Source organism: Juglans regia, chromosome 2, assembly GCF_001411555.2.
Source record: "Juglans regia cultivar Chandler chromosome 2, Walnut 2.0, whole genome shotgun sequence".
Classification (NCBI taxonomy): Eukaryota; Viridiplantae; Streptophyta; class Magnoliopsida; order Fagales; family Juglandaceae; genus Juglans; species Juglans regia.
This window is the reverse complement of record NC_049902.1, coordinates 2,560,559-2,576,095: the sequence shown is the minus strand read 5'-3', so window position 1 is coordinate 2,576,095 and position 15,537 is coordinate 2,560,559. Positions and strand designations below refer to the sequence as shown.

At 38.1% G+C, this 15,537-nt stretch overlaps 1 protein-coding gene across 3 annotated transcripts; it reads right to left on the bottom strand.

Annotated features, from left to right (window-relative positions):
* Positions 1-518: 518 nt before the first annotated feature.
* LOC109003857 (2-oxoglutarate and iron-dependent oxygenase JMJD4-like) lies at positions 519-13,805 on the bottom strand. Of its 3 annotated transcripts, none has more exons than XM_035687585.1 (10): positions 13,526-13,639; positions 13,123-13,193; positions 12,539-12,709; positions 10,714-10,876; positions 10,407-10,524; positions 3,753-3,822; positions 3,256-3,336; positions 2,675-2,731; positions 2,470-2,581; positions 519-1,323 (listed from the first exon to the last, which is right to left on the bottom strand). In XM_035687585.1, the coding sequence occupies exons 3-10, from the start codon at positions 12,659-12,661 to the stop codon at positions 839-841; spliced, it is 1,209 nt and encodes a 402-aa protein (XP_035543478.1). In that variant the 5' UTR covers positions 12,662-12,709; positions 13,123-13,193; positions 13,526-13,639; the 3' UTR covers positions 519-838. The 3 variants fall into 3 exon arrangements, with proteins under 3 accessions (XP_035543478.1, XP_035543479.1, XP_018837722.2); XM_035687586.1 differs by lacking the exon at positions 13,526-13,639 and adding an exon at positions 13,284-13,420; XM_018982177.2 differs by lacking the exon at positions 13,123-13,193 and having other exon boundaries at positions 13,526-13,805.
* Positions 13,806-15,537: the final 1,732 nt, after the last annotated feature.

Sequence of the window (15,537 nt, the reverse complement as noted above, 5' to 3'; positions counted from 1 at the left end):
ACTGTTCATACTACACACTCTACACCTAGAACTTCTTATAGAGTGTATAGATATTTTTCATGTGTTTTATTACGTATAAATAAGTTTACGTACTAATCTGTGTATTAATATTGTTGTCTTCATATTTTAAATTCAAATAAGCACTACTTTCAATAAAATCTATTTTCTGACTAATTATATTGAATGAATGAACGTATTAATGTGCATAATCGTTTACAATTAGATTTTTTCATTTTTCATAAGGTGTATAGATGTTTTTCTTGAGGTGTAGAAGTGTAAAATGATAAATAGTGACTGATCAGAATAACTATTCGTTAAAGATTGTGTTTTCTTTTTATTTATTTTTGGAGATCTATGTGATAGATCTACCAACAGAATCGCAAAAACCTAAACTTTTTTTTTTTTTTTGTAAGTCTAGCATTTCTCAACTAATATTGTTAGAATATTCATTAATGCAATACCACAACATTTCCTATATTATTAAGAACAAAGATTATGCAGAAAATAATGGAAAGAAGTGTACAAGCTTTTAGCCTCGCTGTTATTTGAGAATAAAATGATAGTTTCACAGTTACATATAGTCATGAGATAAAAACAAAGGAATAAATATATGGGTCCACGCCCAGAGCTCTGCAGTCAGTATTCTTGCTGTAAGAATGTCATCTTCGTATTTCAATGCTTCATTAACCTCATAATCAACTTTTCCTGCGGTTCATAATCAGGATGCATGAGCACCACACTGAAAAGTGCACATTAATAAAGTTTTGAGAAACTGTATGGGCACAGGGCCACCATGAAGGGGAAACATTGCGGCCAAAAATCATTTCTCATTGAACATCTAGGCACCATCCCGTTCAGAAAGCAAATCAATTTCATCACCATTAGTCCCACCAAGTTTTGCAATAGCTTTGTCAATAAATATAACCAGTTCTTCAGCTTTAAAGACCTGAGAACCATTAGTTCTTATACTATCCAAGTCCATCAAATCATCCACCAAATCTTTCCTTGTATCAATAAAGCCACCCTTTAGCTTGTGTATCATCCCATATACTCTTTCCAATCCCATGCACAGATTAAGAAAACTGGGATCATCTAGTGTTTCCCTTATATCCAAGAAGATACCACGATTTCCAGCCAGACCACCCACAGATTCGATCTCCAATACGATCTTCTGCACAGATCTAAGGTTCATAGCTAAATGCTGAGCTACTAGGGATGAACTACGAATGGAGTTTTCGCAGTTTCTTCGTAAACAGCAGAGTTCAACCACATTCGCCAAGCAGAAGTGTGTTAAGAAAAAATAGAAATCATTGAAGTTCATGCCTGTTGAAAAAGAAGTGATCAGTACAAAATACAAGATTGACATAACCCCAATAGAGCAACCTTCTCCAGATGCAATTTTTTCTATGGATTCCTCCGGATCCAACAATGCATGCATAATGGGCACAGTACTAGTTCTAAACTTAATGTGTACACTCCACAGAATATCTTGAGCACTCTTATCTATATGCTGCCATTTCTTGTAATAATGATGCAAATAAATAGGGGCTCAATCGCATGCTTGATGCAAGTATATCATGGTTGAAAATTTAATGGCCTCTTTATCAATGAACCCACTCTAATTGGTAGATAGGGCCGGGTTGAGTATGACCTACTCTGGTTCTTACTTCAGTTTATTTAACTAGCATTTCAATTCGAATGGAGCTCACTATTTCAGGTAGAATAGGCCCAAGTTGCTCTAACCCAGCCCAAATATAGCATCCTCAGTTACTCAATGCAACCTCGTATTGTCAACGGTCCTATTGGAGCCGGTCTAGGGACACTCACAAAGAAGACCACCTTAAGAACCTTATAGGGAAACCAAGAGAAATCTTAAATTACACCAAATAAAATTAAAAAAACAAAAAAACTATAACCAGATTCAAGGAGCTTGCTGGACTGCCCTGTTTGTAAAATCAGTATGGAGATTCAGATTCAAGCCCTTAGGTTTTTCTCCAGCAGTCAACACCAGATGACCATGGAATAATATGTAAAGGCTTTCAGGTGGTTTGGCATGATTTGACTACATTTTCTTTCTCATGAATTTTCCACCAAAGGTATCTTGTTTTAACATGGTAAACTGTATAGAATATGTTACAACTCTATATCTCAACAATATTTTGATCATAACTTACAGATCCTTTTGAAACCAGAAAAATTATAATAACTTAGTTATCATGGTTTCTTATGTACCATAAAAAAAAAATATAAAAGAAGCACCAATTGCTGCATCATTAGTTCAAGATCTTCTTGTATGTTACAACTTTAGTTCAAGGAAGTTTTGATTTTGAGTACAATTCAGGCTTCCCTTCAAAACATTATCTGATAGCGTTGACTAGCATATTGTATGTGTACAGTTAAACAACTGCACCCAATGTTAATCCATCTATCTGTACCGAATTAAAGAAAATATCCAGTATCAAATGGCACCTGTGTTGGCTGCAAGATTGCGCTGGCAGAGACCTTCAAAATCATCACATATATCCCGGATGTCTTCTATATACTCCTTAGCCTCATCGTAGTCCCTCAAAAGTAAATTCCACTGAAAGGATGATTAATTTATCAACACAAACTTGAGTCCAATTAGAATAGGCTAAGGAGTAGAGTTTATTACATGAATTTAGTACATACTTACCACCCAAGACAGGTTATAGGCGTTGAACCAGTTGTGGTTTATTGATATTGTATCTTCCTGAAAACAACCCCAAACCCGTATGATTCTTTATAAGTATAGCCCCATATCTTTTTCTCTCTCATCACATCAATCAGTAAAGAAAAAAGTCCCATTTCTAGAATTATACCCTATAGGAGTGAATGCATTCAGTTTCCATGACCAGAACTTCATATCATACTTAATGTCTTACCATAATTTCCAAAACAGGATCCAGATACTGAGATGAAAAAAAATAAAAACACAACTTGCAGAAAATTGCAGTCATCCATCAATTATGATATGAAGTTTCTTGAGAATCAGCATAAACTAGCGACTTAAATAATACAGCTTATTTAACTCGTAAATATGAAAGGAAGAAAGGTAACTTGTTCTTTCATTGGGAGTGGGGAAACAAATACCACAAATATGGAAAATAGTTAACTAGGACAACCTTTTAAAACTAATTGCATGTTCGCGAAAGATCGAGATGATAAACTAGAAAAGCACAAAGAAAATTATCCAAAATTTTTATGATCAAGAAAAGGGAAAAAAGACTAAGATACCAGATTATGAACTTGATGGTACCATCCACTGGGTACAAAGATGATTTCATTTTGTTCTTGAGTGCACTCCAACCAGATAGCCTGCACAAGGAACATACAACCCATAACCACAAGCAAAAGACTAAGGGCTCATTTGGAAACATGGACCTCAGAATATCTATGAATAGTAGTGAAATAGTTTGGGTTAAGATGTTTTATTGGGTTTTGGGAAAAGAGAGAAAAAAGTTGAATAACAATATTATAAAGTTAAAAAATTGTTTGAATATTATTTTTGTTTTGAAATTTGAAAAAATTGTATTGTTTTTTGTGTTTTGTTTGGAAGTTTGAGAAATTTGTAAAGATTATATAATGATTAGATGAAAAAGTTGAAGATTTGAAATTGAAAAGTGTTTAGTGTTTGAGTAATATTTGGGAAGGAAATATCTAAGAATATCTGGTTACCCAAACTAGCCCTAAGAGAACTTAAAGTTAATAGAAGAACTATGCTGGCAAGTTACCTCCTTAAAACCAGGAAATTCTTTTTCGCTGACATCATCAAAGATGTTATAAACAGACCCTTTCATGTTCCTGAATAGAAGTTGAAAAGGTATTTAAAGTTAACAAGGCCAAAAGACGTGCATCAGTACAAACTGTTTGTCACAAACAAGTAAATACTGCTTTTGTTATCATAATGTATAACTACACATAATAAATGGCAAATCAACCATCCTATTGAAGTTGACATAACATTAGCAAGAATATTAGATGGACCCGCATTCAAATGACCTGATTCTTTCCTCTTCCCAAATCATTTTACACAATCGATTGTAAGTGTGATTTGTCAACAAGAGCAGTCCACAGTATAACTCCATACATTCTTCAAGAAAACGACAACAAGAAAACATAAAGAATGAACTTCCAGTTGACATGATCATAAGCTTTCTCCATGTCTAGCTTGCAAAGTAGCCCAGGCTCTCTAGACTTAAACCGACCATCCAATACTTCATTTGCAATAAGAACCGAGTCAAGGATTTGTCTACCTTTGACAAACGCATTTTGCGGCTTCGAGATTAATTTTTCCACCACCGAGCTTAGTCTATTTGCTAACACTTTGGAAAGAATCTTGTACATCCCGTTCACGAGACTAATGGGGCGATAGTCCCTCACATCCCTAGATCCCACCTTTTTAGGAATGAGGGCTAAAAATGTGGCATTTAGGCTCTTTTCAAAACTAGCATTAGAATGAAATTCAAGAAAGACTTGCATAAGATCTTCCTTGACCACCTCCCAACAGGCTTGAAAAAAACCCAGGGTAAACCCATCCGGACCGGGAGCCTTATCACTTGACATACTTCTGATAACATTGCCCACTTCCTCTTCTGTAAAAGGCCTTTCTAACCACCCTGCACTGTGCTGATCTAAAATATTAAAAGACAACCCATCCACTCTCGGTCTCCAATTATGCTCTTCTGATAATAATTGTTGGTAGTATTGTTGAATGTGGTTTTTGATAACCGTCTGATCCGAAGAAGTTGCCCCATCTACCATCAGTGTATCAATAGCATTATTCCTCCTGTGAGAGTTAGCCATCCTGTGGAAGAATTTCGTGCATTTGTCCCCCTCCTTAAGCCAGAGTACCCTTGATTTCTGTCTCCATGAAATCTCTTCCATCAAAGTAACCCTTTCAAGATCAGCAACTACCTGGTTCTTACGGATTTTGTCAGGATCAGAAAGGGATCTGGCCTCCTCCTCACCTTCCAAGTCCTGTAATTCCTCTAAAAGAGAGCGCTTTTGCTGAAGCACATTGCCAAAAACTTGTTCATTCCACTGCTTCAGGTCCTGTTTCAGCACTTTCAACTTTTTAGCCATAATGAAACTTGGAGAGCCTTGGAAACTATAGGAAGTCCACCATTGTCTAACCCTGTCTACAAAACCGTCAGTTTTAAGCCACATATGTTCAAATTTAAAATACCTTCTACCCCCATTGATGCCTCCACAATCTAAAATAATAGGGAAGTGATCAGAACATAAACGGGGTAATCTTCTTTGAGCCACATCCGGAAAGTGTGACTCCCAATCGGGTGTTAGCAAAAATCTATCGATCCTCGACCATGATGGGCAATCACGGTTGTTGGACCAGGTAAAAGTGCTTCCTGATAGTGGAATGTCCATGAGCTCCTGTTCTGAAATAAAATCAGAGAAATCTCTCATGGCTGAAGTGATACGAGAAGATCCCGACCTCTCACTTGGAAAACGAGAAGTATTAAAGTCACCCCCTATGCAACTCGGTAGCTCCCACCAACTGATGATTCCCGCCAGTTCTTCCCACAAGAATCTTCTCTCTGAATCAAGATTAGGGCCATAAACCCCAACAAAAGCCCACTTAAAGCCGTCTTCTAAGTTGACAAAAGAACAAGACACTGAGAAATCACCCACACACTCTTCCGCCCTTTCCACCACCCTTGTGTCAAACATAATTAGAACACCCCCGGAAGCACCTTTTGATGGTAGGTAAGACCACCCAATATGTTGTCCTCTCCATAAACTACGAATTACTTGTCTAGTAATAACTTCCAATTTAGTCTCTTGTAAACATATGATGTCCCATTTCCACTGGCGAAGTAAATTTCTAACTTGGAGCCGCTTATTAGGATCATGCAGCCCCCTCACATTCCAAGAAATTATTTTTGGTTTCATGGGACAACCATCTTCCCCCTCCCCTTACTACGCTCCCAAGTAGAACTCTTCTCACCTTCATCCTCTTTCATAGCCCAATCTAACCTTTTGAGTTCTCTTTCCCTTTTTTTAGCCAAAGCCAATGATTGATCAGACTTTGCTTGGGCATTCACCGCCTCTACAGCTGTAAGTAAGGCCATAAATTCAGCTTCAAAATCCCCATAAGAAATTCCTACCATGTGCTTAATGTCCATTGCTCTCTGGATAACCCAGTCTGACACATTGGGATGAAAGGAATAGAGTGGAGTAGGTTCCTCCTCCCTATCCCTATTAGCCATAAACAGAATCAAAGAACCAGAGTTTTCGAGAGAACCGGACTCTTCTACCACCTGTTCCAACGCAATGTTTACTGTTTTCGCAGCCAGGGGAACAGAAACCAGCCCAGAAGGAGCTGACGTCTCTGTCTGTGCCTCTACTAAGTCCGAAAATTCAACTACCTCCAACAAAGGAATATGAGACGGCACTGATAGCGTATTCATCACCAGAGGGTCGTGAGGTAGGCCAGAACATACCGGCGGCGAAGTCTGAGCCACCACGAAAGGTGGCGGCCCCTTCGAAAACGCCTCGTGTTCCAGCGAAGCTTGCACAGGGCCGCTGACTTCGTTGAGGACTTTCATGAACGTATCAGAGGCTTCCGACGTTTGCGTCGTCGGGTTCCGTTTCAGGGATACCGACGTTTGAGTCGCCGACACGAGGATTCCGGCAGGACTAATAATCGGATCTTCAACTCTACGACCTGCCGACACCACTTTAGGCAGCACAGAACTCACCGGCAGGCCCAACACTGCCATCGTCGAACTCGCCTCCACCGACGAGGAGGCCTGACCCGTCGCCAACGGTAGCGACGACATTGGGCTAGCGCCGTGGGCTTCCTTTCGTCTCCACGCAGGCTTCGCACCCTGGGCTACGGGCTGCTGGGTAAGATTGGCAGGCCCAGCAGAAATGATTCCTTTCCCCTTAAGCCCATATTCGACCACAGGCCCATTACCGAAGCCTTCACCTTGGCCCCCCACAGAAAGCTTCTCCCTCTGAAGTCCCTCCTCAACACACCGTTTTAATATACCCATATTAAGTATTAATCCACCCACTTGCTTCTCCATCTCTGCCAACACCAGTAGCAAAGTTTCCATACTTGGCCCCGACAAAGGCCTGCAAACACTTGCTTCATTGCAGAGCCGCGTCTTCACCAGAGGACCAGCACCCTCTGCAAGTATTGGAGCTCCAGACAGAGCCTCCTTGTACGAAGAAAAAACTCCATGCCCCTGTGGTAGTGGAGGAGGCAGCGTCCATGGGTGGTTCCCTCTGTTATCCCTTCCCAAAACAGAGGAGGTCGCGGTAGCAGTAGCAGCAATTTCCTTAAACAACTCACCAAAAATCCTCCAACCAACACCTTTCCTCCCTTCTGGAATCACAAGTAAGCCACGACGTTTCTCTTGACCAAACTCTGATAAGGAGAAGAAACTCCCATATGAGTTGCGTTGTCTCTGAATCACCAACGCATGAGAACCAATTCTACGCGACCTGATGAAAACAGAGGGACCCTCTGAAACTATACCTTCCTCTACCATGCTAGCCAACCACCCCAAGGAGTCTTGCTCAATGAAGATGTGATTCACCGCGCGACAACTGCTCTCGGTGATTCTCCACCACCTTGCATTCGTCTTCGTAATCTCAAAACATTTTTTATCAATAACAACATTCCTACTCAAATCCATCACAAAACAACTACTCATAAAAACCTGTAAACTCTAGGCTAACAAACACTGGTCCCAACTAGCAAAAACGGAAAACCTATGAGAAAACACAGCATTTTCCCTCAAGTGTACGGAGAGACACGATATCAGACTAATGGTCCCTAGTTTAAACTGTGATTCTTCAACTCCTCTCGTGGCCTGAGACAGGGAGATCCACTCTCCCCTCTACTTTTTTTATTTGTCATGGAAGCTCTCAGTAAAATGATTGAGGGGATGGTGGATGGTGGGTTACTCCAAGGTTTTTCGGTAGGGAATGGTGTTCTTAACATTTCTCATTTGTTATTTGCTGATGACACACTTATTTTTTGTGGTGCACACCTCGGTCAAGTCCAAGACTTGAGGGCGTTACTCCTTTGCTTTGCGGTAGTGTCAGGATTGAGCATTAACCTCGCTAAGTCGGAAATAGTGCCAGTGGGGGCCGTCCCCGATGTGGAAATTTTTGCTTCTACCTTGGGTTGTAAGATATCTTTGCTTCCTATGAAGTATCTTGGTTTACCGTTGGGTGCCTCTTTTAAATCTGAAAGGATTTGGAATGATGTAGTCGAAAGGGTGGAGCATAGATTGGCTGCTTGGAAGAGGCTTTATTTGTCGAAATGTGGTAGGTTGACTTTGATTAAAAGCACTCTCTCTAACTTACCCACCTATTTCTTGTCTCTGTTCCCGCTTCCCACAAAGGTGGCTAATAGAATTGAGAAGTTACAAAGGGATTTTTTATGGAGCGGTTTGGGGGAAGAGTTCAAATTCCACCTGGTTAATTGGTCTACAGTTTGTACCCCAATTTCTGGGGGAGGTTTGGGGATTTGCCACTTGCTGAAATTCAATCAAGCCCTTTTGGGTAAGTGGTTGTGGAGGTACCAAAATGAAAGGGAGGCTTTTTGGAGGGCGGTCATAGTTTCTCAGTTTGGGGAAGCTTGGGGAGGATGGTGTTCGAATGAGGTTCAAGGCACTTATGGAGTGGGTTTATGGAAAAACATTTGGAGTCTTTGGGGGACATTCCGTGAACAGGAACATTTGTTGTAGGCGATGGTTCGCGTATCCGTTTTTGGTTTGATATATGGTGTGGTAACCATTGTCTACGAGATACTTTTCCTACCATATTTGCGCTTGCAAGAGCTAAGGAGGCATCGATTGCCTTTCTTCATTCTTCAGCAAATGGCACCCCTCAATGGAATATTGACTTCATTAGGGCAGCCCATGACTGGGAATTGGAGTCTTTTACGGAGTTTTTTGCGGCTTTATATTCTGTAAGTATTCCAGGAGGCTCCGGTGATAAGTTGTATTGGAATCATTCTAAGAAATGTATCTTCTCGGTCAGTTCCTTTTATCAAAAGCTTACGAACCCCGGTTTGTCTATATTTCTGTGGAAGAGTATATGGAAGACGAAAGCTCCTTCAAAAGCAGCCTTCTTTGTCTGGACAGCGTCTTTGGACAAGATTCTTACCATTGATAATTTGAGGAAACGAGGTGTTATTATTCTAAATTGGTGTTGTATGTGTAAGAAGCAGGGGGAGTTTGTCGATCATTTGCTTTTACACTGTGAGATGGCTAAGGCTGTATGGGATGATGTTTTCTTAAGAGTCGGACTGTCTTGGGTTATGCCTTGGAGATTGGTGGATTTCCTCGCAAGCTGGACAGGACTACACGGAAATTTTCAGGTAGCGGCAATTTGGAGATTGGTACCAATATGCCTGTGTTGGTGCATTTGGAGGGAGAGAAATGCTAGATGTTTTGATGATCAAGAGAGAACAAGGGACGAGCTTAAAGTTTTCTTTTTTAAGACATTGTTCCTATGGACGGGGGCTATAGTTTGTAACGGACGTAGTGTCCATAATCTCCTTCTTTCTATTGTTTCTTCTAGCTAGGTGTGTTTTCATGTATACTTCCTGTGTACCTGGGCTATGCCTATTTTTATGAATATATTATCTTTGATTACCGATAAAAAAAAAAGAAAACATAAAACTTTGAAAAGGCTTACTCAATATCCCATCATAAACTGTTGGGTAGGACTTGTATATGATTCCAGTTTTTTATTTTTTTGAGAAGAGAGGTATCCCAATTTTATTAAAAGCCCTCACTTAGCAGAGAAAAACCGTGGTAACAAAACTCCAAGTTTTGATATACAGAAGTTTTTTTTTACAAGTCAAATCAGAAGGTTATCAACCTTATGCATTGCAAAAGAGAAATTTGCTTCTTTTTGTTCTTTATTTTTCTCCCTAGGGATAGTAAGCATGCTCAGATCAATTGCGGACACTAAATAAAATAGAATGTATGCTTGGAATAGCCACCCATAAAAGGAAGTCCAAAGATTCTGCAACATGAATGAAGAAACTTCAGTAGTTCTATCACTCTGTATTATGTTTTCGGTGCTTTAATTATCAACCAGATTAGATGCAAGGTCCAAAAATCAGACAGTTGCCCAAAGAAAATGTTGTAAAGGCACATTATTGTAAAAGAATAGACGAAGCTAACAATGAGGTTATCAATTGAGACTGATACCACAAGAAAGTGCATAAGCATCTAAGCTTGTCATCAAAGTTAATTATTACTACATTAAAATGGATAACTTCCAACGTCTGTATGATTGAAAATCCAAATAGGGGAGATGAATATCTCCAGTTGCCTCCTTTCATCTTGAGTATATCTGATTTGATCTACATAAAGCACTACAAATTGTATTCACACCTGTCAAACACACGATTGCACTGAGAAGGAGAGAGAAAAAGCCATTGTTTCCTCCCACATACATTTGCTGACCAACTATATGACCTGAAAACATCAGCATGAAGAGGAGTCCAAGACCCTGCATGAAAAATTAAAAATAACGCAACTGCTCTTGGAATATACATATAACCAATTGAGAGGACACAAAAATCTCTTTGTTGAAAGGAACCTAAAGCTTCCTTCCCTCCCCCTCAAAAATAGTAAAATATAAATTACATAATATGGGTGTCTAAGAAGGATGATAAATTTGTTTCATCAGTGCTCAAACCTTTTGCTCCCATGTAAACAAAACGATAGTCAGAGCAACTTATTTCATTATTCGCTTGATAAGTGTCAGGATCCTTATGCATACGATAATTGTCGAGATACAGGTTGAGCCAATCATCACAGAAAAACAATGGAGTTGTGTACGCTAAATATTCTGGGTACTCCTGAGCATCATATTAAAGAGGATAAAGGTAACAACAAATCAGACTACTGAGCTAATAATAATGAAATATAATTCCTTAGATGCAACAAACTACCAGAGTCAAATTGACACTGCCCCGCCAAACCACACTGGTGAAATTAAAAATGACTACTAAGGAACAAAAGCATGCCTAAAGGGTTTGACTAATAATTTAATGCTAGCTTATGACTGGCCACTTGGCAACCAAGTCATGTAGTGATTAAACACTAATGCAACTAATTTACCATGTGAATTGAAGTTTTATCAAACAAAATTGTGATGGTCTGATATCTCACTACTTTTTTTTAGATAAGTCACTGATATCTTATTACTATTAGGGTGAAAATCTTCTATGTGAGTATAAAGTAAGCAGAAGAATTGACTGAAATAAATTTTTATCACACATTCACAAAATGCCAATCCTTTAAATATAGCACAGAATGGTCCTTACTGAAATTTGTTATGTGCCAAAGTAACAAGTTCGATTCAGTATAATTTGATTTATCAACAAAGAAAAAACAAATGAGTTATTTTATTAATATATGATACCAAAAAGGTTAGGAGTATTAAATCTTTTCTTATTTGATAAGTACGAAAATAAATTTATTAATATGAATGAAATAGGTGAAGCCCATGTATGCAGGGAGTATACAAAAGAAACACCTAAATGCATTCTAGGAACCTGAAAACAAAAACAGAAAATCATGAACACTAGTTCCATTAAGCATCGATAAATACACAATTTATAGAAACTTAATTACAAGAAAAAGAAAAAAAATTTCCTTAACTCTCCCTGAGAAGCAAGATGAAGAATACTTTGAATCTTTTACATAATCCTATTGTTTAAATTCTATATTTCACAGATGACTGTTATCAGAGAAAAATATGATTCAGAGCATTAATCTCTGCAAATTTGCTGGAGATTTAATACATAGGAGTGTAGCCATATAATGCTAGCAACTTCTATTATCGGATAAAAAGACAGTAATTTATGAAAACTAGTTCATAAACCCTATCTAAAAGAGGCATATAAATTTTTTCCTTGTTATTATATGTATTCGATACTTTAAGACATTTTCTAGGAATGCAAATTTTTGTGAGCTTCTAGGAATACAAATGATCACACGCTTTCTTTATAATAGTGAAAAAGTAAGCAGTATGTCACAAGGGTTTAAAAAGACCCAATAATAAAAGAAAACTAGTGCATAAAGTCTATGCAAAGGAGGTTTAGAAAGTTTTCCATATTATTTGTACTATTACTTTAATCCTTGCCAAGGGCCTTTGCACCGCCGGGATTAGTTAGGACATTGTTCTCGGACACCAAGTGCTGATAAAAAAAAATTGTACTAATACTTTAATACCTTTTCTAGGCATATAAATGATTGAATGCTTTCTTTATAATAGTGAAAAAAGAAAGAAGTGTGTCAAAAGCTAGAATTATATAGCTGTCTCTAGGAAATTAATGCAGGGCCACTTGGCAACCAAGTCACGTATTGATTAAATACTAATGCAGCTAATTTACCATGTGAATTGAAGTTTTATGAAACCAAGTCACAATGGACTGATTCTTACAACTTGTAAAAAGAAATCTTTCACATAATTGTAAAGTAGGAGAAAATTTGACAGAAACAAACTTCTATCACACCTTCACAAAATGCCAATCCTTTAAATAAAGCACATGATGACCATGACTGAGATTTGTTGAAGCACTACTCTGCTCTTCCATAGAATTCTCCAGCCAGTGGTCAACAAACTCGGAAACAGACATCTCCACTCTCTTCTGATCTGTGAATTCTTTTGTACCACAGTCTGCAACCTTTAAGTGGCAAACAAGTTTAATTCAGAATGATTTAATTCATCAAAGAAGAAACTTAATATGTGGTAGATATTCTATTTATATGTGATATCAAACAATTTAGTAGCATAATATTTAATCACTGAATTAATTATCCATGAATGAGCAAATTTTTAGACAGATTACATTTCAGACTTGAAGATCCAATTTCATAAACTTCCGATACAATTTAAAAAGAGCTAATTATTGGACAAAGTTAAATCCTTTCCTTAATTCTTCCTAAGAACCAAATCAGAGAATACTTTCCTCCATCTTATCCATAATCTTATTGCTCAAATTGTATATATTTTCACAGATGGCTGTAATCAACATAACATATGTTTAGCATTGTCTCTTATTAATGGTGTCCCAGCACACAGACAAGCATCTCTTACGCTTCCTCAATTGAAGGTTTCTTATGGATTATGGTCATGCCAGAAGTTCAAATGTATTCATGTCGCATTACCTGCATTAGCAGGACAAAAAAAAAAAATCAAACCCTCATGTATGGTATAAACAAAAGGAATAGAAGTGGAAGATTGAACTCCAAACAGACCCTTGAGGCAAATCAAAAGTGACAAATAAATCCATCATGCTGCTGACTCCATTCCCTTTTTGTGGATAGGTCAAATAAAATTTAATTGAATCAAATGAATAGGCGGAGCCCAATTACGCAGGAACCATACACTGAATTCTTACACTTGCAGTGGCATAACATTAAATACCAATGAGTACCAATCGCCCGCATCCCCTCGAAAAAAACTTATACAAGTAATCAGTTATGACAATAAGTAGTACCTGAACCCTGGAATTGCCAAAATGAGTTGAGAAGAATTGGAGATTGGGCTTTCCATTATCAAAGACCCAATCTTTACAAGCTTTCCAATCATCCATAAGACCCATCATCACCACTGGCTGGTTCTTTTCCATGTATTTCAGCACAAACTCACTATAACTCAGTTCTTTCGCATTCACCTTCTCTATGTTACCCCCAATTCTGATACCCATTTTTCTGGCTAAGCTAGAAGCTATTTACAAATTGATTTGCGAATTTCTGATGGTTTTTATCATAGTTCTGAACATGCACAGTGAGTTTTACTGCACAAATTAATTTTAGAGTTTTATTGCACAACCTCCACTATACTTTACACTTCATATTTTTTTTAATTTTTTTTGAGTTAATTTTTTTTAAATTATTTCAAATTTTCTATTCATTATTCATATAATAAATATTTGATAATATTAAAAAATAATAAAAATTAAAAAAAATGTGAAATGTGGAATGTGATGAGCTTGTGAAGATTTATTCTTTATTTACATGTTAGTGTTGATGACATGATGTTAGTGTTGATTTGGACCATGGCCCATTTATAGTTGTTAAAATTATATCAACTGTATTTTATTTTCCTATTTAGTTAAGTTGGTCTCGGGCCCATTAGTTAGTAGGAGCAAGTCAATATTTGTAGTTGTGTTGAACTCACTTGAAAAACATCCGGAAGCTTAATAGTAAATACACATTTTCTATTCTTCTCTCTTTTTCTTTTGTAGGCTAGGTCAACCTCGAATCTAACCCATTTTTTTACATTTTCTTTCGCATTTTCTATTCACTCAAACACTAACCATCAGGTGTGTTACAAAAGGGTATCAGAGAGACACCAATCTCTGTGCTATCAATATGGAAGAAATTATTCTATCTCTGCTCAAAATCAGAGAGACAGTAGAACAATCACTACAAACTCAAGATCGAATCTTGTAGAAAATAAGAGAATTTAGGAGCAGTTTGAATGAAAACTCGAACTATCTGGGACACCAAAAATGTGCAATACGGGAAAAAGAAGAACATGCACTTATGGTTGAAATCCCTAAGGTTGAAATCTCTATAGTTGAAACTGCCAGAAATGTAGAGTTGGTCAGATCGACTAGTATGGCAGAGGTGTCCGAAGTAGGAGTGTTGGCTCCTAATATGTTGGAGACAATGTTGTTCGCTAGGAATCACAGTATTAAGCCGACGTACACTCACGCGTCACCAGGGCCACTGATGGGGTCGGGATCGTTTAAAGAAGGGGGAACTCGTCGCAGAGAGTGTCGGTGAGGCCCAGCCTCAATGTTGATGAGTTCCATAACATGCTTCACAGGTCATATCTGGTCAAGTTTGAGCTCAATCGGCTCGAGAACGAAATCAGAGATAACAACTATGAGTTGGAAAAGGCCCAGGCGGCGGTAATGGCCTTGAGGTTCTTCGAATGACTTAGATAAAAGACAATTGAAGAAGCACTAATGGAAGAGTTATCAAGGGCTGAGGAAAAGTTGAAATTAACAGAATCTCTTCTTGAAAGCGAAAATCGGGAAATAAGGAAAATCAACAATGATAAGAAAGCTTCCATGGCAGCTCAGTTTGCTGCTGAAGCCACTCTTCGAAAGGTTCACGTAATCTCTGGTGTAGAACAATATTGTAAAAGTTTCATGGATTTGTAAGTTTTGGTAGATGAAAATTTTGCTCTAAGTTGCTCAACGCTTTGCCACCTTTTTGGCCTTTTGATAGGGAAAGGGAAAAGTTAATGGCCCTAAGATTTCTTCATCGTTTACCACTCATCATGCTCTGCTCTTACTCTTCTGTAATCGTGGCTCACAAGGATGAAGACCCAACAACGAAAACCATGGGGGATTTTTGTCTCTCTCAAGATGTGCACTGTGATGCTCATTTATCCCATGTTTCCGTCCACAAAGGTCTCTGTGTTTCATCTCTTCTCTTTGTTAGATAGTTGTAACCCAACCTTGTCAATTCTCTAACTCGTTGCAAGTGTCGATTA